Source organism: Castanea sativa, chromosome 3, assembly GCF_040712315.1.
Source record: "Castanea sativa cultivar Marrone di Chiusa Pesio chromosome 3, ASM4071231v1".
NCBI lineage: Eukaryota > Viridiplantae > Streptophyta > Magnoliopsida > Fagales > Fagaceae > Castanea > Castanea sativa.
Genome location: NC_134015.1, coordinates 34,418,555 through 34,446,235, shown reverse-complemented (window position 1 = coordinate 34,446,235; position 27,681 = coordinate 34,418,555). Strand labels below are relative to the sequence as shown.

Here is a 27,681-nt window from a genome sequence, read left to right as displayed (position 1 = left end):
TTATTAAATGTTTTGAGTAAATATAAGGGTGTCATAGGAAGGAACATGGCTAACATAAAAGGACTTAGTCAACTGGTATGTACTAATAGGATTTATTTAAAGGACAATGACAAACCATCTAGGGAGACTAAGCAAATTTTGGAAAAGACGGTTAACCCAAATCGTAAAGATTGGTCTTTGAGGTTAAATGATGCACTTTGGGCGTACCGTACTGCCTATAAAAATATTCTTGGTATTTCTCCCTATAGACTTGTTTATGGTAAAGCTTGTCAATTGCCTGTGGAATTGGAACATAAATCATATTGGACAATAAAGATGTTTAACTTTAACTTAGACAAGGCTAGTTCATTGAGAAAATTGAAATTGAATGAGTTGGAAGAAATTTGGCGTGATGCATATGAGAATTCTAGGATTTCTAAAGAGAGAATGAAGGTTTTTCAAGACAATCAAATTTTAAGGAAATCTTTTGAACCATTTCAAAAAGTTCTTTTGTATAATTCTAGGTTACATTTGTTCCTTTGAAAATTGAGATCTAGATGGATTGGACATTTCATCGTTAAAAATGTTTTCCCCCATGGTGCCATAGAAATTGAAAAGGTGAATGGACAACGTCTTAAGTCATTTCTCGTGAATTTTTCACAAGAGGAGGAATCCATTAATTTGGATGATCCCATTTATCAAGACTTGCCAAGCAATTAGCATTAGTGTTTGTGTTGTAGTTTAGATTGTGTTTTTTTTCTTTTTATTATTTTTGTTTTCTTTTTCTAACCCCTTTTGCAGGTGTTAAAGTTTTTTTTTTTGTTCATTTATGTTCATCTTTTCAAAGTACTCTCTGTAATCTCCACTCTTTATTGTTTTTCCTTGTTATCATTGAGGACAATGTAAGTTTTAGGTTGCGGGGAGGAACTTGAGAGGATTTGCATTTGGTTTTATTTTATGTTAATTTTTTTTTCTTTGGGTTGTTTTTAGTGATTTTTGTTTTTGTTTTTAGTCCAATTTTCGAAAAGAAAAAAGAAAAAAGAAGTGTTGCTTTAGCAAGAGTTATAAGACAAAGTTCTTTATGTTATTTCTATCTAAAGAATTCCATTGTTTTTCATGCTCAACTATTATGCACATGCACTTTAGCAACATGAACATATTTCTTGGTTGAGAGATAGAGATGACTTTGAAAATCTTGAAAATGTAGAGACTATAACCCAAGTGAGTTCTTGAGCCATTCATTTTTTTGAGGGTTTTTTTCTTTTGATCTCATTTTTCATTTGGAAGCACATAACATTGTTGTTGCTTAGTCTCATTATTCTTTGATTTGGTCGAATGCTAAGAATTCATCAATTTTATGCCAACTTGAATATGTTAAAGTCATGGATTTTGAAGAACTATCACAATCTTTAAGAGATGATTTTATGCCATCTTTGTTAATTTTGAGCCTTTATTATTTTCTTTCTTGATACATTACCGTTAGCCACCCATTTAAGCCTATTATTCTAGTCATTCTTTCTCAAACCCTTTCCTAAAGTGTTCCAAAAATGAATGCAATCAAATTGTCTTATTGTGGTAAATTTGTGGTGAAATAGTTGGAAGAAAAGGAGGACTCACTCAAAAAAAAAAAAAAAAGAGTCATAAACAGAATAAGAAAAATGTTGAAAAAAAAAAAGGAATGTGAAGGAGGAAGAAATAGAGAATGAATTAGTTGGTGAAATTTTGAAGAAAAAATAAAGAAAGAAAGTGTGATATTCAAGAAACTTGTGAGGATAAATCAATTGTCATATACTTAAAAGAAGTTGTCTCTCTAATTATTCTTGGGAACACTTTTTATTTTTACCTATACCCTTTGTTATAAACTCCTCCTCTTTACCCTACATTATGTCCCAATGAAAGTCCTATTTGATCTTAAGGAAGGTATGGTTTGGATCTTGACATGACTAATCAATGTGTGTGGTGTAATATTCTTAGTGTTTGACATTATTTCATGAGACTAAAATGTCCTTTATTTTGCTTCACCGTTCCTTATCTTATTTATATGTGAGATATTAGTCTTTGTTTTACATTATTCTGCTCACATATGTTTGAGAGTGTTACAATCTTTTCGAAGTGATTTTAGTTGTTGAGTGTTAACAACTATGAGATTTGAGTTGAAGCATAACTTTGGATAGAAATTCAAGCCATATTTTATCTTAAGACTAAGGTTGTGTTTGTGTTGGCTAAACTATTCACACACTGAGGATTGATGGCATTTGGAATATCTTTGGTGGTTGTTAGGGTTTTGAACTTTGATTAACTATTTCTACTAAAGTAATAATTTTTTTGTGTCTTTGTCTCGAGTTGCTTAAATTGCTAGGGACTAGCAATGAGCTGGTTGGGGAGTGATGAAAATTACATTGGTCCAAACGACATGGTCTATCCTTTGTAGTCAACAAAAAATGATCCAGTGACTTTGGGCTATGAATTGGTGAGTTCACCACTAGGTACCCAAATCTAATGAAGACTGGTGATCCATGGTTACTACCACCATATGATGAGATGGGTACATGCATATTTGTTATTTTGATGGTACACACTATGACAATTAGGGAAAGCTTTTAACAATTAACATGGTAACACAAACAAAAATATCATACAAACGCGTCAAGACATAGACAACCAAACAAACAACAACATCATACAAAAAACAAGGGTACATAATTGGTCACTTAAAGTCTAACATGAAGCTTAGCCCTCAACATCCCCAATGGAGTTGCCACTATGAGAGACCGCAGGGGTGCTCTCAAAAAGAGATTTGGGTGTTTAGGGCACCTCTCTTTTGGGTAATTGTGTGGAGTTGCCACTTTTTTCTTTTTCTTTTTTTTTTAACAAAAAGAAAAAGAAAAAAGAAAATACAATTACATGTCCAAAAATACCTCAAATGTTATTAATTGATTATAGAAATACAATTTGGTAGAATAACTTTACAAGGCTTTGGTCCTAAATACAATCTATGTAAAAATTACAAAACTTTGATCCTAGTTATAATGTACCAAAACAAAAGACAAAACGCTAGTCTACTATCCAAAAACCTAAATTCGGGGGTTAAGTTATGAAATGGAAAGGTGTTAGGCACCCATTCCACCTAGATGAAGTCTGGTCTTCTAGAATCTAATGACCGTTATATACCCTTTTGTATGACATTGAATGATATGCTATAACACATGTAACAAACACTTGACAAAATTAATTTAAACAAATTCGTCTTACGAATATGCCCTCTTTTCAATGAAAATTAGATTTGTTTTGTAAGGTTGAGAAAAATGAAATTTGGTCAACAAAAATCAGATCTGTCTTGTAAGGGATAAAAAAGAAAAAGAAAAAAAAAAAGAAAAGAGATTTAGTTAATAAAAATCAGATCTATTTTGTAAGGGATAAAAAAAAAGAGATTTAGTTAGTAAAAATCAAATTTGTTTTCTGAGGGATAAAAAAATGGGATTTTTAATAAAAATCAGATATGTTTTGTACGGGATAAAAAAAAGGGATTTTTAAAAGAGGATTCATATTCATAATTCAAATCTATTATGCATGCATCACATATTTATGGAATGACATAAAAAAAAAACTTTAACCTAACTATTAGTTCATTCTTTGAAAATTCAAAATCTACAATTTTTTATTTAAGAAGAAAACTATTTCAGAAAAATTTTCAAATCTATATTCAATGAAAATATAGATCTGTTTTTTACTAGAAAATTTTTCAAAATTTTTTTTTTAGATCTGTATTTAATGAAAATACAAATCTGTTTTTTTTTTACCAGAAAAATTTTTAGAAAAAAATTTCAGATTTGTATTTAATGAAAATACAGATCTATTTTTGACCAAAAAAAAATTTAGATTTGTATTTAGTGAAAATACAGATCTGTTTGTTTTTTTATAAAAAATTTGGCTGATTAATTGCAAATTTTGAAATTAAATAAGAATTAAATCACAAACATGTTAATCAAAATTTCAACTAATCATATAAACGTGGCACATATGAATTCTGAACAAGATCATAATTAAATAAAAAATATGTTAACTAAAAGCATGCAATGAATAACACAACATATCAATTAAGAGAAAAGAAAAATAAATATAGGAATGAAATTAAATACCTACTTGCATGAGCGTACCCTTCAATGGAAAAATATTTTAGAAATCAAAGAAATTTTAACTTCTTTGAGGTCTAAAATACTTTACTTACAAAAAAGAAGCTCTTAAAGCCAAGGCTTCTAGAACGTCTTTAACGTAAGGGTAGCAAAGAAGTCAGAAAAAGAAGGGCCAGAAAGAGGGTCAGAAAGAAGGGCTAGAATTCTGATCTTTTCCTTTATTTATAAAGGTTGGGATGCTTGAAAAATAAGCTAAATAAGATCAGATACAGATTGGAACACATCATTATCTCTAAAAATTTGAAAAAGATAGGTTTTATCTTAATTAGGAGGTTCCATGACCCGGCCGAGCATTTCAATCAATTAGCACTTGGGAAGTGTTGATCGGCACTCCAAGAATGCCGATAGGCTCTCTTGGGTTCTGTTCCTCCTTTTTAATTTTGGTTCTATTTGGACTCCTTTTTGAGGATTTTTGAGCTGAGAATTGCACCTAGACGGGTTTTTAATTCATATTCTATAAATTAGTCAATTTTTCTTGATTGTTAGAGATATATTAGCCCATTAGCATAGGCCCAAGCCTAATTCTATTTTGTGTGCAAGCCAAGTCTCCAGTTTGTACTAGAAGTATATTAGTCTAGGATTTAGTCTACTATATATACCCATGTTATGGTTCATTGTAACACAGGATTTGTACAACACTCTAATATATTATTGATGTAGCCCTTTAAGCATTCCTCCGTGGATGTAGGCCGTTAGGCTGAACCACATAACCCTCGTGTGCTATTGTCTTCTATACTTTATGTTTTCTCTTCTGCATCCATACTAGCATATTCAACATGGTGTATCAATGCTAATATTTAACATGGTATTAGAGCCACCTTCCTATAGCTATGGTTTTCTGTCCTTACGGTGTGTTTAAAAGCAATATTTGTCTTCCTCGGTGTTTCTTCATTGTGTTCATCTTTTTTGGCTTCCTACTGCTGCCGTCAAAACTCTTCGGTATAGTCATGCCACTGTTAGAAGTCGCATTATCATTGCAAGACCATTGCCTTCCTCAAACCACCGTCACAGAGCCAAACTTCATTCAAGGGATCTTCTCAACCTTATCAAATTTCAAGATTTCATCAAGTTTCCATCTTGAGTTTGAGAGGGGGTGTTAGAGATATATTAGCCCATTAGCATAGGCCCAAGCATAATTCTATTTTGTGTGCAAGCCAAGTCTCCAGCTTGTACTAGAAGTCTATTAGTCTAGGGTTTAGTCTACTATATATACCTATGTTATGGTTTATTGTAACACAGGATTTGTATTATACTCTAATATATTATTGATGTAGCTCTTTAGGGATTCATCCGTGGTTGTAGGCCGTTAAGTTGAACCACGTAACCCTCGTGTGTTATTGTGTTCTATACTTTATGCTTTCGCTTTTGCATCTATACTAACATATTCAACATGGTGTATCAATGCTAATATTTAACATTGATATTTAGGTCTTTAAAGTAATAATTATCTAATAGACAAATATTGTAAAAAAGAATTAATTATCCACAATTTCTTTGTTATCTAGTTATTCACTTTATTCCCATGCAAGTAGGCTTATTTTTTACATTAACCAACAACCAATCACATAATTATTTAATTAATTTTAATTTTTTAACCAATCAAAATTAATTTAAATTAATCACGTATGATTGGTTCCACCCAAACAAAATGCATGCAAACCGTGAAAACTTGATCATTTGATATCTTTCAATCTGACGGTCCGATTTGGGAATCAAGCATACTGTCGCAGCTGTTAGAATCTCAAAATCATTTTTATGATATGCAAAGAATGAATTATGCATGTTATACAACTCTAAATTTTGGGCATATGAATGGTCACTCTAGCCATCGTCCAAGATTAAATTATGGGTGTAAAATCGAGTGTCTACACTTCCAGTCCTTGTTTTCTCTAAAAAGGAAGAATTTTGTGAATCTTGCCAATTAAGAAAATGTAAACAATTGCCTTTTTCTAATTCCAATCGATCTTCTAAATTTCCATTAGAACTTATACACTCTGATGTTTGGACATCTCCCGTTTCCTCAATGAGTGGTTGTAGATATTATGTTGTCTTTATAGATGATTTTTCTAGATACTCATGGTTATACCCTATGCACCACAAATATGATGTTTTTAATTGCTTTGTGAAATTTAAGTGTCTTGTTGAAAACTTGTTCTCTCGACATATTAAACAATTTCAATCAGATGGGGAGGAGAATATAGTTCCAAACTTTTTGAATCTTTCTTGGAAAAACATGGCATTCTTCGTCAAAAATCATGTCCCCATACCTCACCTCAAAATGGTCTTGCTGAAAGAAAATTAAGACATATACTTGAAACTGGTTTAACACTTGTAGCACACTCACAATTAGGTCAAAATTTTTGGGTTGATGCTTTCCTAACAGCAGTCTACCTAATCAATAGATTGCCTACAGTTGTTTTGCAAAATTCTACACCATACATGAAATTATTTGGCCAACAACCTGATTACACTTTTCTAAAAGTTTTTGGATGTGCTTGTTATCCTTTTTTAAGGCCTTATTCTCCACACAAACTCACATATAGGACCAACAGATGCATCTTCCTTGGATATAGTTCAAGCCATAGGGGTTATCGATGTCTTGATTTATTGAGCAAAAAGGTTTATATTTCACGTCAGGTTATATTTGATGAATTATCTTTTTTAGCTAAGGTTAACTATCCATCTTCATCACCTTCCTCGACAGATGCACCTACTTAAGCCACCATTAATCTCCAATCATGGCTCCCCTCTTATTTGTCTTCCTCAACCATATCACCACCAGCAATTCCTCAACCTAATAGCACTACTGATGAAACACCCATTGCACCTATGCCAACCATACCTGAACCTGACTTTGTCATCTCCTCACCATCACCTACTACATCAGAAAATTTGCCCCTATCTGAACCTGTTTCTTCAATGGAAATAGTATTAGAATCCTTGCCAACTGTCATTACATCTAGGCATCCCATGACCACTCAATCTCATACAAATTCAGTGCAACCGAAAGACTTTTGAGATTATAAGCTCTTTTATTCTACAAAACATCCTTTGAAGCTAATGCAAGAAAATGTCACAATCTCTGAACCCATATGTTTTACGAAGGCTGTTGTACATCCAAAGTGGCGTGATGCAATGGAATTAGAATACAAAGCTTTACTGAAGAATCACACTTGGACATTATTTCCTTGACCTCATCGTCATAATGTGATCCGCAACAAGTGGGTATATAAAATAAAACAACATCCAGATGGCTCAATTGAGCACTACAAGGCACGTCTTGTTGCAAAAGGATTTGATCAACGTGATGGGGTTAACTATACAGAAACATTTAGTCTAGTTATAAAACCTTCTACTTTGCGCTTAATGCTTGCTCTTGCTGACCAATTTAATTGGATCATTCATCAACTTGATCTCTCTAAAGCATTCTTGCATGGTATCTTGGATGAAGAGGTGTTCATGAAACAACCATAGGGATTTGTGGACAAAGATCAGACAGATTTTGTTTGTCGCCTACACAAGGCCATCTATGGTATTAAACAAGCTCCATAGGCTTGGTTCCACAGATTCTCCACTTCCTTGCTTGAAATTGGTTTTTTTGTATCCATGGTCTACACTTCCTTATTTATTTTCCATCATAATAACATTCACATTTTCCTACTTGTCTATGTTAATGATATTGTCATTACAGGAACACACTTGAATGTTATTCTCTCTCTGATTTCAGCAGTTGCAGAAAGAGTTTCCATTGAAGGACTTGGGTGATCTTGGCTATTTTCTGGGCATTCAAGCACATCGTACACCTCGAGGCTTGCACCTCTCACAAACCAAATACATAGTTGATTTGCTTCATCGTGCTCGTATGACGGGTGCCAAGGAAATCTGTTTGCCATGTGCTGCTGGCTCTAAACTGTCCAAGTTTGATGGAGACCACTTGAGCGACGCCTCTGAATATCAACATGTGGTGGGAGCATTACAATACTGCATGTTAACTAGGTCTAAAATCTCCTTCTTTGTTAACCAATTATGTCAACATATGCACTCCCCTACTAGCGCTCATTGGTCAGTAGCAAAACGAGTTCTTCTATATCTTAAAGGTACCCTGCATCATGACCTTTTCTACTCTAAAGGTCCCCTGCAACTCCAAGCCTTTTGTGACTTTGATTAGGCAGGAGCACCAGATGATAGACGATTTACGGGTGGTTATGGTATATTTTTGGGTGTTTGTTTAATTTCTTGGAGTGCCAAGAAACAATCAATTGTGGCTCGCTCTAGAACGGAATCTGAGTATAGGTCTATGACAATCACAATAACTGAACTTTATTGGTTGCGGATGCTTTTTAAGGAATTGTAAATTTATCTCACTACTTCCCCTGTCTTGTGGTGTGATAATATGGGAGCATTGGCCTTAGTTTCTAATACAGTTTTCCATGCTAGAACAAAATATATAGAGATTGATTATCACTTCATTCGGGAAAAAGTTGTTAATCGTGACATTGCTATCAAATTCATTGCCTCATCAGATCAGGTGGCTGATATATTTACTATCCACTTCCCGCTTTCTCCTTCTTCGTGACAAGCTCATGGTGTTCTCTTCCCCCATTCGCTTGCGAAGGGGGGGGGGGGGGGGGTGTGTGTGACAAAGATTGAATAATAGAGGCAGGTCACACCAAAGCTGCCTCTGTTACAGCAAACTTTCCTGTATAGATTCCAACTCACAAGTTGACTACTCCTACAAGGCAACAACAGCTCAGCCACCAACCCATCTTAATGATAGATTTGTACAATCCCTTGAGTCATGGAATCCTCGAATTTTGTAATCCCATGAATTATATGATCTTACCTGATTTGTATAATCACAATAATTCATGGAATTTCTTTCCATTTCCTCAACTCACGTATGTGTACATATTTATACCTATTGAGTCCGTATTTTGTATCAAGGAAAACGTTCTTCTATAGTATACTTATTTTGTTTTAGATATTGCATATTGTTAATGATGGATGATGATATAGGATGAAACGAAACTAAAAACAACGTTCTGCCTCTTTTGACTTTCAAACCCTTTGCTAAGGATGCAACGATTATATTTGTATTCGTTTTTTTTATTTTATTATTTTTTTTAAGAATATTTGTATTTGTTGGATTTTAGTTTGGTAGAGTTTTTTTTTTTTTTTTCATTTAAATTAAATTTGATATTACAACAAATTCTTTACATTAATTTTCTTAATTTTATTTTTTATTTCATGTGGCAATACACGTGGAGTATATGTAGCATAAAAACATAATTTTTTTAATTTGGTTGTTAGTCATGTCAACATTTTCCATCTATCAATTAACGGTAGTGACTATTTTGACACAATACCAAAAGGCTAGGGAATAATTGACACGTGAAATGGTAATGACCGTGATGATGCCGAAAAATCGTCAGTAAGTCATACGGTCCTCACATGCCCTTGATAAAGAACCTGCACAACACAAAAGCTGAAAACCTCAAGAGGAGTACCGATCTGGTACCGGCCAAATACCCTCTGACGGTCAAGTTAGAGAAATCTCTTATTCACAACTCTAGAGTGCTAGAGTTGGGGTGAATTATGCGTACCTTGATTTGTGAGGGTTTTGGGGTATTTATAGTAGTGTAGAGTTGACATCAGTGCCTTGGCCAAGAAGTTCTTTCCTTCTAGGAGAGAACCTCTTGGATTTGTGTATCTCTTAGAGTTCTTTCCTTGTAGGAGTTTTCTTGATTAGGGTTAAGCATGCAGCGCAAGACGTCTTCTTATACACTGACGCATGGAGATCAAGTAAGCCCATGTCAGATCCGACAAAGGTTTGCTTACCCTCTTCAGTTTGTCCTCGTTAGCTTTTGGCATCTTCACCAAAATAGGGCCGTCAGCCTCGATATGAAGTTGTAGACTCTATGATGTAGTTGTCTATCATAAGCAATGCCAACGAGATTATTGTGTCCGTCGCCTTTTATTTCATCATGGTTTAATTACAAAATTATCCTTATCAACTGCTCCCTACTCCATAGCCTCGTTAGCTTTAGCTGAGTTATGGAGTTAACATCGTCAAAATGTCGTTTATGTGTGATGCCTCGAGCTGCCTTTATTAAATGTTTGAGCACATGGCGCGAGTCGATTGGTTCCGCTTCTGGACGAGCGTGTTGCTTCGTCTTTCGTGCATTCTTTGCCTATATGTATTTCAACCCCTCCCTCATTTCCAAAATTGTATCCTTCGCTGATCTTTGAGAGAAAGGGCCTATCGCTTTCTGAACTCCTTTCCTCCGTCAGTCTTCTGATCTCGTCATCTTCATTGCCGTCGTCTTTCCTAGACCGTCCTTTTTTCCAAGGAACCGCCCACTTGTGAGTTCTCTTTTTCTTTTATTCTATCTTCTTCTTCTTCTCCTTTTTTTTTTTTTTTTTTTTTTTTTTTTTTTTTTTTTTTTTTCTAGTTAGTAAACTCCATAGTGAGGTCGTCAATTTAGGTTCTTAGAATGAATCCATCACTTAGTCAAATGTGTAGAGAAGCGACGAGTGAACAATCGTCAGTCTAAGAAGGAGCGAGCTACGACGAGGTCTTCCAGTCAGGTCACGAGCCCGAGGAGGGCTTCTCCTAGTCGTCAGAGAGGGATACGTCAGCCTAATCTTCTGACAAGGAAGTGGAAAGTTGTAGAAGAGAAGATGAGGAAATAGTAAGTGAGGGCGAAGACGAGGGTGATGAAAGGGAAGAGGAAAGAGTGAGTGACGAGGAAGAAAATGTTGGTGAGGAGGAAGAGGAGAGAGTGAGTGACGGGGGAGAAAACGACGGTGAGGAGGAGGCCTTAGAGAGTACTTCGGGAGGCCCCGAAGATGACCGTCCTTTCATCCTCCCCAAGAAATGGTCTGTCAATGAATTCCTACCGACAATGTCGGACAAGGTTTTCAAAACTTTACGTGACCATTACCAAATTCTGGATGACATCCCCATCCGTCTCCCTAGGGAGCTCGAAAAATGTTATTTAGGGTAGACCGCGGACATTGGCATGTACAATGCCATGTTCGCGGTAGGATTGAGGTTGCCACTGACAGCACTTCATCGTCAGCTAGCTAATTTTTTGGGTTTATCCATCAGCCAGATTGCCCCCAATGCTTGGCGGATATTCATTGAGGCTGAGATTTTGTGGGGTCGTCTGAGTGGTAGGAACTGTCAGTCAACTCTTGACGAGTTCTTTTGGTGCTATCAACCCTAACATATCGCCTCGTCCCAAGGGATATACCATTTCGCAGTAAGGAAGAATGAGCTAAAGTTGGTGTTTGACATGCCCGATTCTAATAGGAATTGGAAGGGCAGGTACTTTTTTGTCAAAGGGACGAAATGGGTATTCTATCAGGAAGAGTGGGAGACGATGCCTCATGGCTTTGACAACACTTGGGCTTTCGTTACGGATTTAGGTTAACCCCGTCTGCTTCTTCCCTTAGTTTATTTATTTAAAATTTCTAACACCGTCTACTCTTCTTTTCAGCTAGTGTTCGTCCACATATTACAGCTAAACAAGAAGACTTTATCCGTTGGGTAACATCAATCTCGTTGGACGAGCGGAAGTGTTGGGACTTGATTACTCTCGACACTTTACACCTTTACTATGGAGGTCTGGAGTCGATGCCGGTAGCTTATAGGTTAAATGCCTATTATCGTCATCGTAAGTATCCATTAGTTTACTCCGTCACTTTCTCTTTGTCATTTCTTATCTTAACTCTCGTTTCTTATCTTTTGTAGACATGGAGTTAGCTAGGCAGAGGGCGCTAGTGCGGGTAGCTGCCGCCCGAAGGAAAGAAGAGGAGAAGAAAATAAAGGGGGGAGGGACGTCCTCATCAGCCCCTAAGGCCGTTGGGAAGGCGGCTAACAAAAGGAAAGTCATCGGGAAGGACGAGCGTCCTCCCAAGAAAACTGCTGTCATCCCTGGGGCCAAACACCCTAAGAAGACAACGCCCCTGAAGCCGAGCCATAGAGATGGCAAGGGGTTAATGACGACATCAGGCCCCTTTGCTCAGGAACCTGTCCATCTCCTTCTTACCCACAAAGATTATGCTATTGAGGTGATGGAGTCTGTCCTCAAAAGTGAGGAAGTAGATCCTTGTACTGAGCAAACGACGGAAGAGCTGAGGGCATCGGGCCTTTTCGACCTTGCCCAGGTATGTTACTTTATTCTTCATTAGCATTTATGTTTTTTTATTATTCTGTGTTCCTGACGGTAAATTTCATCGCGTAGGCACTGGTTCGTATGAAGGCGTTGTAGGATAGGGGCATTGCCAAGGAGGGTGTGATTGCTCGCTTACATAAACGCATTGAGAACTTGACTAACGCCCAAAAGCAGTCCGTGATTTCAATAAGGAGGTGAAGGAGCAAAAGGAACAGCTAGAAGAGGAGGCTCATTAGAGGAAGCAAGAACAATAAGCCAAAGCTCTTCTAAGTTAGGTGGAGATAGCCAAGACTAACGCAGTGGCAGAGTTTAAGGCTTCACAGCTTTTTATAAATGCTTGCGCCGTCTATTATGGTGATGGGTTCTAGGACTGCCTAAAGCAGGTCAAGTCCGTCTATCCTAACTTGGATTTATCCAAAGTTATTATGGACGAGCCTCTACTGTCGACTCCTGTGGGCGATACTATCTTTGAGGAAAGTGACGACCCTACCAAGTCTGAGGCGAACCCAAAAGATGATAGTGTTGTCCTTGCCCAACCTACTATGGACCAGCCTATTGTCCCTCTGACCCCGTCGGCCAATCCTTATATTGCAGAAGACCCTTCTACTCAAGGCATCCAAGACCTTCCTCCCAAGAATGACGAGAACCCTCAAGACCCCCTGGCCTCTTGAACTCAGCCCTTCTTTCTTTTTATTGTAAATCAGACTCAATTTCAAACAATGTTTGATGCCCATTTGTTTTTAGGCTTTGCTTGTAAAAACTAAACTTTATTTGTAGTATTTTACACCCGTCACTTTCAGTATATGTGTTGCTTTTCATTTGGTGTGTATGTCTATCCTTTGCACTTGAATGTATGTTAGGATACGTTTGTACTTGGTAAATTAGGGCGAAGCCGTCTACTTAAGGTGTCCTTACTGGTTCGTTTATTGGTGGGTTTGACTATGGATCCGTCCACTTATGGACTTGGTATCAACTTATCCTCGTGGGGTGAACTTGTCTACTAAGTTTCGAACCCGTCCACTTAATAAAATCATCCACTTTGTGTGCCTACAATATTCATCCACTTTGTGGACTTAGAAGTAGGTTCGTCCACTTTGTGGACTTACATTAAACTTGTGTGCTTTGTAGACTTGGTGATAGGCTTGTCCACTTTGTGGACTTAGGCTCATCTACTTTGTGGACATTGTAATAGTTTCGTCCAATTTTTGGACTTATATTAAACTCGTCTACTTTGTAGACTTGGTAATAGGCCCGTCCACTTTGTGGACTCATCTACTTTGTAGACTTGGTAATAACTTTTTCCAATTTGTGGACTTATATTAAACTCGTCTACTTTGTAGACTTGGTAATAGGCCCGTCCACTTTGTGGAATTGTCTACTTTGTTGACTTATAGACGTAGTTTTGTAAGGGCAAATATGCACATTGGTTATTTCTTAATAAGTCCTCTTATTGTGATGGATGCATATAAGTAGAAAATTGTTCCGAAAAGAATAAAACTCAGCCCTTTGGGCTTAAAAAGTACTATAGGTAAAAAGTAAACTAAGATAAATGACTGAAAGAAATAAACTGGAAATGAGGAGTAGCATTATTCATGCTGTCTTCTACTGGTAGTACTTCTTGAGATGCTTGGCATTCCACGGATGGCATAGCTTCTGCCTGTCAAGTGTCTCCAAGTGGTGGTGCCTTTCCTTAGCCATGACGTGATTCTGTAGGGTTCTTCCCAGTTTGGGCCGAGTTTTCCTTGTGCGGGGTCTTTGGCGGTGCCCACTTTCTCAAGACAAGGTCTCCAACCTTGAAGCCTCAGTGTTTGACTTGGGAGCTGTAGTGTTTGGCCATGAGGTCTTGGTATCGTGCAAGTCTCTGTTTAGTTGTCGCCCTGACCTCGTTAACTAGGTTAAGTTGTATACGTATGGCCTCGTCGTTCCTCCCCTCGTCGTGATTGTCCACCCTGTAGCTTGTGAGTCCGACCTCAGCTGGGATGACCACCTCACTTCCGTATACTAGTCGAAATGGAGTTTCTCCTGTGGGGGTTCTGGCTGTCGTCTTGTACGCCCATAGTATGCTGGGTAACTCCTCTGTCCATATCCCCTTTACCCCCTCAAGTCGAGTCTTGATGATCTAAAGCAAGGATTGGTTCGTGACCTTTAACTTATCCATTGGCTTGAGGATGGGCAGGGGAGGAGTTGTGGTTCTTAATCCCTATCTGTGAGCAAGTCTCTAAAGGAGTCATTGTCAAATTGTTTCCCGTTGTTTGAAACCAAGAACCTAGGGATTCCGTACCTGTAAATGATGCTCTTCCAAACAAAGCTCAGTATGTTCTTCTCAGTGATGGTGGCTATGGCTTCAGCTTCTACCTATTTGGTGAAGTAGTATGTCGACTATTAGGAACTTCAACTATCTCATTGCTATTGGGAATGGGCCCATGATGTTCAGTCCCCATTGGGCGAACGGCCATGGAGCTGTTATTGGGGTCAGCTCTTCAGTTGGTTTTCTGATGATGTTGCTGAACCTTTGACATTTTTTGTAGGCTTTGACATAAATCTGGGTGTCCTTCTGCAAAGTTGGACAGTAATATCAAGCCCAAATCAACTTATGCACCAATGACCGCGACCTCGAATGGTTGCCGCAGATCCCTTCATGTAATTCTCTCATGACGTAATCTGCTTCTTCGGGGCCTAAATATCTTAGGTACAGTCGGGAGAAACCCCTTTTATACAGGACGTCCTTTATCAAGACGAATCGCGCTGCCTGAACCTTCAACTTTTTTGCGGCTTCCTTCCCTTCAGGTTGCGTGCTATCTTTCAAGTAAGAAACTAAAGGGGTGGTCCAATTGCTTTCAGAACCTGTCTCCTACACATCGATGAAATCTACTAGTGGTAAGAGCTGGATAAAGGAGAGTACCTTGTCAGGGGTAATCATGTATTCTGCTGATGCGGCCTTGGCAAGACAATCGGCTTGCTCATTCTCTCCCCTTAGAATTTGAACAATCTTGGCATGCAGCTTGTTTACCCTTCTCTTTACTTGCTCCAAGTACTTCTTCATCCTCTCGCCCTTACATTCATAATCACCGTTTATTTGGTTTGTGATGACCTGGGAGTCGCAATGAATAATCACATTTGCAGTCCTCGCTGCTTTGGCAAGATCTAGCCTTGCTACTAGAGCTTCGTACTCCGCTTCATTATTGGTTGTAGGGAAGTCGAGACGAACCATGCACTCAATCTCATCACCCTCTGGAGATCGAAGTACGATGCCTAGTCCACCAGCTTGTCTGTTGGACGATCTGTCCATGTATATATTCCACTGGGGGTATTCTCCTACCCCCGGGCCTTCTGCGTTAGTGAACTCTACAGTGAAGTCGGAGACCACCTGTCCTTTGATGGCAGTGGGTGGGCAGCATTGTATGTCGAATTTGCTTAACTTTATGGCCCATAACGCCATACGTCCAGCAGCTTCAGGACTGCTCGTCGCTCGCCATAAAAGCTTGTTAGTTAGGACGATCACTGTATGGGCTTGGAAGTACGGCTTGAGCTTAAGGGCTGCTGTGACTAGAGTGAAGGCGAGCTTTTCCATTGGAAGGTACCTTTCTTCTGCACCATGAAGTGCCCAGCTGGCGTAGTATATGGGCCTTTGCACCTTGTCATCTTCCCTAACTAAGGCCGCCCTGACAGATGCCGGGGAGACAGCTAAATACAGGAATAACTCTTCTCTTAGTTACGAGGGACTCAATAGCGGTAGGGAAGAGAGGTAGGCCTTTAGATCTTCGAATGCCTGCTGACACTCGGGTGTCCATTCAAAAGACTTCTTCAGCATACGAAAGAATGGTAGACACTCATCCGTTGCTCTGGACACGAATCTATTGAGCGCAGCTACCTTGTTGTTGAGGCTTTGTACTTCTTTTACGTTTTTAGGAGGTGTCATTTCTATTATAGCCCAGATCTTGTCCGGGTTAGTCTCAATACCTTTCTAGGACACCATGTATCCCAGGAATTTCCTCGTCGTCACTTCGAAGGCACACTTGCCTGGATTAAGCTTCTTGTTGTAGGAACGAAAAGTGTCGAATGTTTCCTTGAGATCCTCCAAGTGATCATCTTCTCTTCGACTTTTCACTAGCATGTCATTGACATAGACCTGGACATTTCTCCCAATCTGCCGTGCGAACATCTTGTTCATGAGCCTCTGATATGTTGCGCCCGCGTATTTAAGGCCGAATAGCATGACCTTGTAACAAAAAAGGCCATGGCTGGTTATGAATGAAGTTTTCTCCTGATCAGCTTCGTCCATTTGGATTTGATTGTATCTTGAAAATGCGTCCATGAAGCTCAGCAGCTGGTGTTGAGCCGTAGAGTCTCCCAGGAGGTCGACCTGCGGGAGGGGGTTGCTATCTTTGGGGCATGCTTTGTTTAGGTCTGTGAAGTCTACGCACATCCTCAATTTTTTGTTGCTTTTCTTGACCATCATGATGTTCGCCAACCAGTTGGGGTAGTAAGCTTCCCTAATGAAGTCTACCTCTTGTAACTTGCAGACTTCTTCCACTATAGCCCGGTCTTTCTCTTGGGTGAACACCCGTTTCTTCTGACCGACGGGTGGAAAAGAAGGCGACACATTCAATCTGTGCACCATGACTGACGGGTCGATTCCTGGCATGTCTTAGTGGCTCTAAGCGAATATGTCCCGATTTTCTTTGAGGAAAGTTGTGAGCGTTTGGCGGACCATCGATTCGGGCCATTTTGGGTACTGAACCCATTAGCTGGATGTTCTGAACCATCCTAAGGTAAGTCTTACAAGCCTTTCTTGACGACCCAGCAGTCGCGGTGCCTCCTACGATCATTCTTATATCTCCTATGGGTGGTCGAGGGCGCTTGTTCTCCTGTTGGGGAGCCTATTCCTGTGATGGGTCCATTTTCTTCTTGCTGACGAACCTTTGTTGCCTTCCTTGCCTGATAAGAGCTTCTATTTGTTGCTTCAAGTCGTAGCAGTCAGTTGTGTCATGGTCATGATCACGTTGGAAGTGGCAATATTTGTCCCTTGACCTCTTGTTAGGATCTCTGTTCAGCTTGCCGGGAAAGGTCAGGGCTCCTTCATCCTTAATTTGCATCAGCACTTGGTCAATTGGGACAGTCAGCGAGGTGAAGCTTGTCAACTTCCCCGCGGGTGGTTTGGAGTGTCTATCCTCCTACCATTCTCCGATTCTAGCCATCTTCCGCCCTTTGTCCGGCTGTACGTCTTCCTGTCTTTCCCTTTTCTTGGGCTTCTCTTCTCAGGCCAATAGTGCATCTTCTGCGTTCATGTACTTAGTCGCCCTGTAAAGCACCTCCGACATGGTCTTCGGGTCATTTTTATATAGAGAAAATAGGAACTTACCCTTCCGTAGCCCATTGGTGAATGCCGCCACGAGTATCTTGTCGTCTGCTTCGCCGATCGAGAGGGCCTTCTTGTTAAAGCTAGTTATGTAAGACCTTAGCATCTCATCTTCTCGCTACTTATGTTCATCAGGAATGTGGTGGATTTCTTATACCTGTGCCCCCCGATGAAGTGCGAGGCAAATTGGGCGCTTAACTCCTTGAAAGTACCAATGGAGTTGGGCGATAGCCTGTTGAACCAGATCCTTGTGGGTCCCTTCAACGTGGTGGGGAAGGCTCTATACATGATTTCGTCCGGCACCCCTTGAAGGTACATTAGCGTCTTAAAAGACTCTAAGTGATCTAAAGGGTCTTTGGACCCGTTGTAACTTTTTACTTGCGACATACGAAACTTCGGTGGAAGGGGGAATGAACTGAAGGATGCTGTGAACGGCGAGTCAGTTTGCTAGACCAGGTCATTAAGATCGCTAGACACTCGTCCTCTGAGGGCGTTCATCATACAATACATCCGTTCCTTTATCATCTGCATCTCAGCGACTATGTGAGGTGGGACGGTATCGGTGACAGATGGTCAGCTCGTGTCACATTGTTCTGGTCTGCTTGGGGCATTGCTACCCTCCTGCCCTTCCTGGTTCCTTCTCTCAGCGCTAGTGCCTTCTTGGTCTTCCTCCTGAGTGTTAGCGCCTGCATTCCTTTGGCGCAGCTAAAGTTTAGACCTGTCTCTCGAGCGCAATTGCGCATGGTTCATCTCCTTAAGCGTTGTTGGTGGTCGTCATCGAGTGAGTAAGTACCATGCAACTCTTTGTCTAGGAAGCGATAGCACGGCTTTTTAAGTCGCTAATCTTTCTCACAGACGGCACTAACTGATGATGCCGAAAAATCGTCAATAAGCCACACAGTCCTCACGTGCCCTTGATAAAGAACCTGCACAACACAAAAGCTGAAGACCTTAAGAAGAGTATCGGTGTGGTACCGACCAAATACCCTCCGACGGTCAAGTTAGAAAAATCTCTTGTTCACAACTCTAGAGTGCTAGAGTTGGGGTGAATTATGTGTACCTTAATTTGTGAGGGTTTTAAGGTATTTATAGTAGTGTAGGGTTGACATCCGTGCCTTGGCCAAGAAGTTATTTCGCTCTAGGAGAGAACCTCTTGGATTTGCGTATCTCCTAGAGTTCTTTCCTTATAGGAGTCTTCTTGATTAGGGTTAAGTGTGCAGCGCAAGATGTCTCCTTATACACGGATGCGTGGAGATCAAGTAAGGCCATGTCAGATTCGACGGAGGTTTGCTTACCCTCTTCAGCTTGTCCTCGTTAGCTTCTAGCATCGTAACCAATGTAGGGTCGTCAACCTCAGTATGAAGCTGTAGACTCTATGATGTAGTCGTTTGTCATAAGCAATGCTGACGAGATTATTGTGTCTATCGCCTTTTCTTTCGTCATGGTTTAATTACAAAATTATCCTTATCAGACCAAATTGACATTCAGCCTAAATTTTAGGGACTAAACATATAGTTTACCCTTATATTTACTTTAGAAAAACAAGAAAACCATTAATGAAAGATACATCCTCGGTTCAAGTTCATATCAAGGAGCTAGCAGAGCAACTCTTTCCTTCAAGGAATGTATCAATAGGGATTTGGTTTGGCGCGGTGGAACTTGGGTAGCACCTTCTTCCTTTGTAGTTTTCTTGAGATGATCTACAATTTTTTCAAAGATTTAACAGAATAAGAGTACTTTGACAACAACTTGAGTGTAAAAATGGATTGGAGCCTTTCTTTGAATCAAGTTTATTCTAGGGAAGTTATAAAGTTAAACTTTTGATGGGTAAAGTGTATTGATTGGAAGAAAGGATTAGCAATCACCTAATGGCTCTTTCCTGAAAGCTTTCTCTAAGGGCCCGTTTGGATGGAGGGAGGAAGGAGTTTGAGTGGAAGGGAGTAAAGTAGAGTTTATTGAAATTAGGCTAATTTTGGGCTAAATATACTTTACTCACATTCCCTCCCCCTCAATCAAACTGACTATAGGAGTGAATTATCTAGTGTTTTTTTGAAAATGGGGGAATTTATTATTCAGACAATGGGGAGAGCATTGGTTGAAAAGTTTATTTGACTTTTAGACTCTCCAAGGCTAAAAGACCTAGCTTATAAAAAGTTAAAATATGATATATATATATATATATATATATATATATATATATATATATGTGGGCTAAAAATTGTAAAAAATCATAAAATGGCTAAAAATTCAAGTTTTGGGGATCAAGTGGCAATTGAAACTTAATTTGGGGACCTAAGTGATGATTGACACTCAGAGCCAAAATCCAAGTGTTGTTCTTGATTTCAATATTTTTAGTAATTTTGATGTTTTTTCAGGTCATTTCTAAGTTTAATATTTTTAGTCGTTTTAGGGTTATAAGAGGCCAAAGGATATATAGGAAGTAATTTATTTAATTAAATACTTGTTTTAAATAGATTTATTAAAATAAAAAATTAAGATTATTTATTCTTTAGAATCATAAAATCTTATTTTAGAATCATATAATCTTATGTGTGATAGTTCACCCTTATCCTTATCCCTAATCAATGAGTTTATAACACATCATCAATCCTAATTTGATTATTTAATAACTAATCACAATTAATTAATTGTAATCACATGTTTCTAGTCTCAATCATAGGAATTGTGTATAACAGTTGAATTTTGACTTGGCTATAATTAATCCAATGGTTTGATTTAAACATACAGTACGTCATTTTGATTGTTAGAACTTCTAGATTTGCTTTCAATAGAATATTGGAAGTTTTAATGGTCAAATTATAAATTTTTTCATATATTACAAAATGATAGTTTTGACCTTGAAATGAGTTTTCATAAAGGTTACAAAATTGGGTGTTTGCTCATGTCACATTAAGAAATGGGCTCTTTACTTCGTACAAAGTAAAAGACTTTGGTACAGTGAATAAGGCAATGAATCATGCAGACATCGTGCAAATTGATGATATTTGTGTTAAAGGTAATACTTGAAGGACTTTGATATTGAAGATTGTGTAACATGTAAATCTAATCCACACGCATGCTTTGAATCAAGTAGATTATAATATCTATTTTGACAACAACAAATGGGAACTTTCTAAAGGGTCATTATTGCTTGTTAGAGGTAAGATTTATACACTTTACAAGATACAAGTAAAATGGTGCGGGGGTGTGAACATTGCAGCTTAAAATGATTATTCGCCTAACTGGTGACAAAAGTTAGTTCACTTGAGTGGAAAACGGTTGCAAATTTTGGCAAATGAATCCCTCATTCTGTTTGCCAAAGGTATGTCAATACATACCTGTGAGTATTGTTTATTTGACAAACATCATTGAGTTTCATTTTATAAATCTTTTATTAGGAAGGCCAATGTACGTCTTGGTTTATTTTGATATATGAGGTCCTACTAAGGTTGAGTTCTTAAGTGGCAATAGATATTTTATTAGTTTTGTCGAGGATTCTTCACAATAAGTGTGAATGTATTTTGTGAAAATAAAAGACAAGGTATTTCAGCATTTAAAAAAATTCCCCGTCGTGGTAGAAAGAGAGAAAGAGAAGCATTTGGAGAACCAAAATTGATTTTTGAAAATCGATTCCAATTAGCACGGGTGAAACACCGGCCAACATTGACTGGATGGTCCAACATTGACTGGAATGGTCGGTTAAAGATGGGAGCTTGTTCTGTGCCCCTTGAGACCAAAAAAAAAAAAAAAATGATTGGATGCAAATGAGTTTACATGATCAAATACAAATCTAATGGAACTATTGAAAGGTTTAAGGCAAAGTACAATCAACAATTTGGGTTGAACTAGGAAATAGGAACAAACTCTAATCAAGTTGTGAAAATGAGTACGGTACATGACAGATTTTCACACCAAAATTCCTTTTGACATGTTATTCTTTGACATCGAGAAATACAAGAATGACTATCATATTTAATAAAATAGAATAAAGAGAAACATCAATTTCCAACTAAAAGTGACACTTTTTTGTTAAATGCTTTCACTTTTTTTATATAACAAACATATAAAATTATCAACTCCATCTTTTCATCAATTCAGAGTTGCAGCTCATGTGTTCACAAATCTGCATTTCCTTCTAACTTCTCCCGTGACAAAGCTATCCGAGTTTATAATATTTCCCAATTTCACCATCGAATCCGAGAATTGCTGGAAGAAAGCAACTGGATCTGCTGCATACTTCTTCACAAGTTCCTTTGTTTCAATTCCAAACAAGCTTGAATACATTTCTTGATCTGAGTTAAGTAGCCCCTCACCTTTCAATAGTATTTGGTAGAATGAATTGTCAAAAAGGTTAGGAGTAACATAGTCCATGGCTGTGATATTGTTGTCCCCACCCCCAGTAGGTGGGCAGATAGATTTCAAGCTGCTGAGGTGTGACTCAGAGATTGGATCATGTCCTGAAGTTGCTTCAAAGTCTCCATAAATCCTTGATCGGAAATTGGTGCAGCGTGCTATGCCTATAGTGTGTGCCCCTGCAGATTAAAAGCAGAGAAACAACCCAGAGGGGAGAGTATGATACCGATATCACTTAGGATTCAAGTGCTGCACATTATGTATGAAGAAAAACCAAAAAAAAAGGATTCAAGTACTGCACATTATGTAGCAAAATATGACTACTAATTAGTCACACAATAGGCGTAACTGGAGTCATAATTGCTCAAGATTCCTATACTAGCCCGCACCTGATAGAGCCACCACGTCTGTAACTGAGAGGCCTTGATAAAGAAACTTAGAAATGATAGAGGGCAAGCCCTCATCTGCTGTTGGAATATTTGTGTTTGCCAATGCATAATTTGCAGTTATAGAATCCTTTCTTCCCAGAGGAACTTCCCAATATGGTCCACCAACCTGCAAATAATATGAAGAAAAAGGCACATTATCAAAATCAGTTCTGCTAGAGGTACCAATTTTTTTTTACATTCTCTCTCACATGGCATTGCCACTTCACTCGACTAGGCTTACCACAACACAAATACAGAAGCAAAGATGTGTAAGATTCAATGAATTATTTGATGTCAATAGACTTATTTTATGAAAATACCTCCATTCCCACCAAGGACCAAGCAAGAAATTTTTGTTAAGGGGACAAATTATATATGGTATTTTATAAACTATAAGATGTTAAAAAGTTTTAACTTTTAGGAAATTATGAATTAATCACTTCATCGTTATTCTAAAACTCCTCCTCATGTGCAGATTTAAACTCCTCCTCAATAGGTGGGGCACAACGCATAAGATTTTTAACTTTTCTTTTTTAACAAGAGGCAAGGCAGAGACCAAATTTTAACTATACAATTTACTCTTATGCAATGATGAACTACTGATTATCCTAAGAGTTTAAACTATTAGGAAATTGTGAATTCCATCACTTGACCGTTATTTTAACAATATTAGTACAATAGTCAAAATAAACATATACAAATAATTAATATATTTCAATAGTTAAACCATGCACTGCAAGGTAAAGTTTGACAAGAAAATTATTTATTTATGATACGTATTTAATTAATAAGTATTAATAAATAAAAATTCAAATTATAAATTCACAAAAAAGGCACACCTAATTTAATTAGGATTTATTAGAGAATGTGAACTTTAATTTAATAAAAATTATATAAAAAAAAGGATTCCTCTCTTCAGACTGGACTTTTATGTGGTTTAGAAATACCCCTAAACTTTACGTTTAGTAGGGAAAAAACTTGAGGACAATTCGGTAAAAATATATCTCCAACTCCATCTAAAATGCTTACAAAAAATGACACTCTTCTTCTAATCCATGTATTCAAAACAAATTTATCAAAAAAATTTTTAAAAAGGAAAATTATGACACTAAACCAACAAAAAAAAAAAAAAAAAGCCTCATCACATGCGCAAAGCGCATGTGATGAGGCTAGTGCATGTGTGTGTATATATTAAAATGATGATCTAAACAAGTATGCATTTTCAAAAGCTAATATAACAATATTAATTAGAATTAACAAAAAGTCAAAAGATTTCATGTTAATATTTACACATAATATTACCTTATGTAACTTTTGATAATGCTACACTACCGATTAGATTATATTGAAGGTGTATTTTGACAAATCTATTGTAATATTATATTTCTTATTGTACTTTCTATGCATGAAAATTTTCAAGATGATTAAAATTAATAGCTACCCCATCCATAAAATCTTTAAAATTCTTTTTTTTTTTTTTTTGTATATTAAATTGTACACAAAACTTGAGTTTGTTAATTGAATATTCAATAGCATCCAATTAATATGAAAATTTTCATTTGTTAAAAAAAACTAAAATTTTAATCTAGTAGTGAAATTTTAAAAATATTAATCCAAAAAGAGGTTATTGATTAGTGTAGCATTAAAAAACAATTACCTCCATAGTAAATTATTCATGTCTCCCACACACACTATGTATAAAAATAAATTAATTTTTTAATGTTAAAGTAAATCATAACTAATAAATATATTGTATAAGAGAGTATGAACACAAGTGAATATATATATATATATATACACACACACATACACACAACAGATCATTTTTAGGACATATTATTGTTATCCAAAATTTTAATGAGTATTTTAAAAGTTGTCTAATTTATTATTTACATGTAAAAAAACATTCTAAGTGTTAGCTTAACATCTTGCATCAAAGCTATAGTCGATGTCATCTTTATATAATAAGATACATTTATTATCATTTTTGCAGTCAAATTCTTAAAATTTAATTTCAATATATATTATCAAATAATCTACCAAAAATGAATAAAAAGAAATCACCATAGAACCAATGGAGGCTTCAAAGTCATAAATTCAAATACATGAACAAATTTTATCATGAAAAGAGAAATTTAGAAAGAAAGAAATCTAAGTACGGTGGTGAAATACAATACCTTTTGTGATGCCTTGATTAAAGCAATTACATTTTTAGATTTTTAATGTAAAGCTCTACTAAACTACGCAAAAAGGAAGTTTAATATTGAAATATTTTAAGATGCCACAAACAACTATTCTTCTTACCAGAATGACTGCATCTCTTGCAGCAGTAGTGAGAATATCTGCACAAGAAACGATTCCGGGGCACTCTGATTCAAGCTTGTTCTTTATACTATCAATAATTTTGAAACCTTTCAAAGCGTTTATGTTGGGGGAAGCTTTCTTCTCTCCTTGTAGTGTGATTGTGTCATCCAGCAATATTGACCCATCACATCCCTGTTCATCAACATATCAAATTATTCCTTACTTTAATTGCTTAAGCAATTCTTGCCCATGTTAGCCATGCCCAAAATTAATTAAATAATTTTGGAAAATAATTTATTTAAGCTAATAGTGTAATATCATTTAAAATTTAAATGATGTGACATTTGATACACTTTTAGAGTTATAGTATTTAATCAGAATTATAGAATGTATCAGTTTCAAACTAATAAAATTTTTGAAGCATGTCAATAATAACAAGGAATGTAATGGAATAAAGATGTAGACCTGAACAAAACAATCATGGAAATGTAATCGAAGTATTAAGGCCGCGTTACGTGGATCAGCTAGCACTGCACATTCCATTTCTTTCTTGATAATTTCGAACAGAGTTGGACAAGTAGATGCATAATAGTCCAATTTTAGAACAGGGTCACTTGCATGTAATCTGGTTCCAAGAATGAACAAAGTTAGAAGCAAGAATTGGAGAACAAGGGGCTTTGAATGGAGGGAAGGTGCCATTGTTGCTGTTATGGTTTTCTTGGATAATTGGAGAGTGAGAGTGGGAGAGATGGGTGGGACTGACATATATATATATATATATATAAGTACATTGAATGCGGAATATTGTATCATAAGTTTTTTTGCAAGGCCGTTTGAGTATTAAGCATAGAATTGTGTTAGTAGTCAAGAGAGGATGCAACTAATATTTGGCCTGGTTGGTGGCCACTCTTAAACCAAAATTAGAGAGAACCATAAAAAGACGTGTACGTGAGCTACTATTACAAAAAGCTTAAAAGATTTGGGCAAGTCACCAAACCGAAAATTGTTAACAGCTAATGTTTACCACTTCAACTCTTACTTAAAGATCTGAACAGGCTTTGCTTCCTTTTTTTCAATTTCTCTCTCAAAAATTAAATTTCAATCACCAAAAAAATAAAAGTATCCCTATCCTTTTATTCCACAAACCTCACATCTAAGTGGGTTGATTATTAAAGCTCCTCATTTATAAGAAAGGGATGTTCCGGTAGATATCAGCCCATTGGAATGTGAAAAGGTTGGTTAGATGCTCCAACCTGAACAAATTAGGTTTAACCATAATGCTTAATTGTATCAATTTAATTCATGTTTATATGTATTTTTAGGCTGATAATTGAAATTCAGGTGTGTAATGTCCAGCTCAAGATGTCACAATCTGATGCTCTCCTCGTGAAAGTTCCATTTGTGTCTTTTGTTATGAAAAATAAAATAAAATAAAATACCCCATTCTATTTGGTAATGTGATTGTCAACTTGCACGTAATCCTATTCACTTTTTCTTCAAAGACAAGAATCATACACTCTTTCTCAGATTCTTGATTGCTTTTCTACATGAGAAAATCTAGAATTGCTGAAAAAAGATATGAGTCATGATCGTGAAGTGCAAGATTAGTATACATTTCTCTTCTTAACAGAAAAAAGAAGCACAAACCAGATTTCTGCCAATTGTCAGTCAAGTAGACTTGTATCAAATTTAGACCTAGTGGAAGTTGTGTGATTCCCAAACGTAGGGCATGGGCCACAATACTACTTTGGGCCTCACACACAACTGCAATTCATCAGCTCTAGGCTAATGTGCCCCAGTTAAATATGGCAAAACAACCTGAGATTTGCTAGTCCGACCCGAATCCAGTCGTTTTCAACTCACCCGTTTTGTTTCTAATTAAATATGGGCCAACTCGCGGCTTGCTTTTTTTTTCTTGGGCCAACCCGACCCGACCCTCGGCCTGCCTGTTTTTCTAACCTTTTTTTTCCCTAAATAATATTCAAAAACTATATGGCATTATGGCAAGGTGTGCTAGACTACTCCTAGGTACATAACATTATTACAAAACGCACAATGAACTTGTGTGTTCTGGCAGTTCTACCCCCTATTTACTAAAATAAAAAATAAAAAGTTAAATGAAAGGGAAAAAGAATATACAAAAGGAATAGTGATATACTAATATCTATCTAGTATCTAACCACGTGTCCAAGTTTTTATTTTTGTTTTTTTATCCAAGTTTGTCTATTTAATTTTAATTTAGTATTAACAGTAATAATGTAATATACTGATATCTATCCATTTTAAGTATATAACTAGCACAAAGCCACTAACCCGATCACATTGAGTCAGTGACAATTGACAAAGTGACAAATAGTAAACAAAACAAAATAATTCAATAGTGACTCAAACAAAATAATTGCAATTTTTTAATGATTAGGAATTTGAGCTTTATGAAAGTTGTCATAGTATCAAAACGAAAACATCTCAATTGAACTTATATTTAGAAGGGCCTAGACTTAGCAAAAAGCAAAATCCAAAGTTGGAATTTCTCCCTTGGTGGAAAGAACATTACAACCAGTTTCCAGAGCTCTCTTTAACAACACAAGATCTTATGAGCACTAGAAAAAAAAAATACATTTGAATCAAGTTTTAGCACAAGAAAAAAATCTTACTCCGTATCTATCATGTCTTTTGTTTGAGAACGTGGAAGCTACGTTGTGCACTAAAAGTTGGTTATATGGATTTGAAAGTATTTTAATTTATTAATAGAGCTATATAAATTATACATTTTTAACTCTTTATTGATAAGCTTTGATTTGCTTTCATGATACACTTACATTATATTAAAATATTGTATTGTAAATGAAGATATTGATGAAATTGGACAACTTGAACTACAATTC

General features: G+C 36.9%; 2 protein-coding genes across 2 annotated transcripts; both read right to left on the bottom strand.

Moving 5' to 3' along the window:
• Positions 1-14,545: 14,545 nt before the first annotated feature.
• On the bottom strand, positions 14,546-16,514 carry LOC142628851 (uncharacterized). Its single transcript, XM_075802889.1, has 3 exons — positions 16,373-16,514; positions 15,255-16,036; positions 14,546-14,707 (listed from the first exon to the last, which is right to left on the bottom strand). The coding sequence occupies exons 1-3, from the start codon at positions 16,512-16,514 to the stop codon at positions 14,546-14,548; spliced, it is 1,086 nt and encodes a 361-aa protein (XP_075659004.1).
• Positions 16,515-21,551: 5,037 nt separating this feature from the next.
• On the bottom strand, positions 21,552-25,564 carry LOC142629384 (peroxidase 11). The gene is made up of 4 exons (XM_075803361.1): positions 25,262-25,564; positions 24,797-24,988; positions 22,454-22,619; positions 21,552-22,243 (listed from the first exon to the last, which is right to left on the bottom strand). Exons 1-4 carry the CDS (start codon positions 25,559-25,561, stop codon positions 21,819-21,821), a joined length of 1,083 nt encoding a protein of 360 aa, XP_075659476.1. The 5' UTR covers positions 25,562-25,564; the 3' UTR covers positions 21,552-21,818.
• Between the last annotated feature and the right edge of the window lie 2,117 nt (positions 25,565-27,681).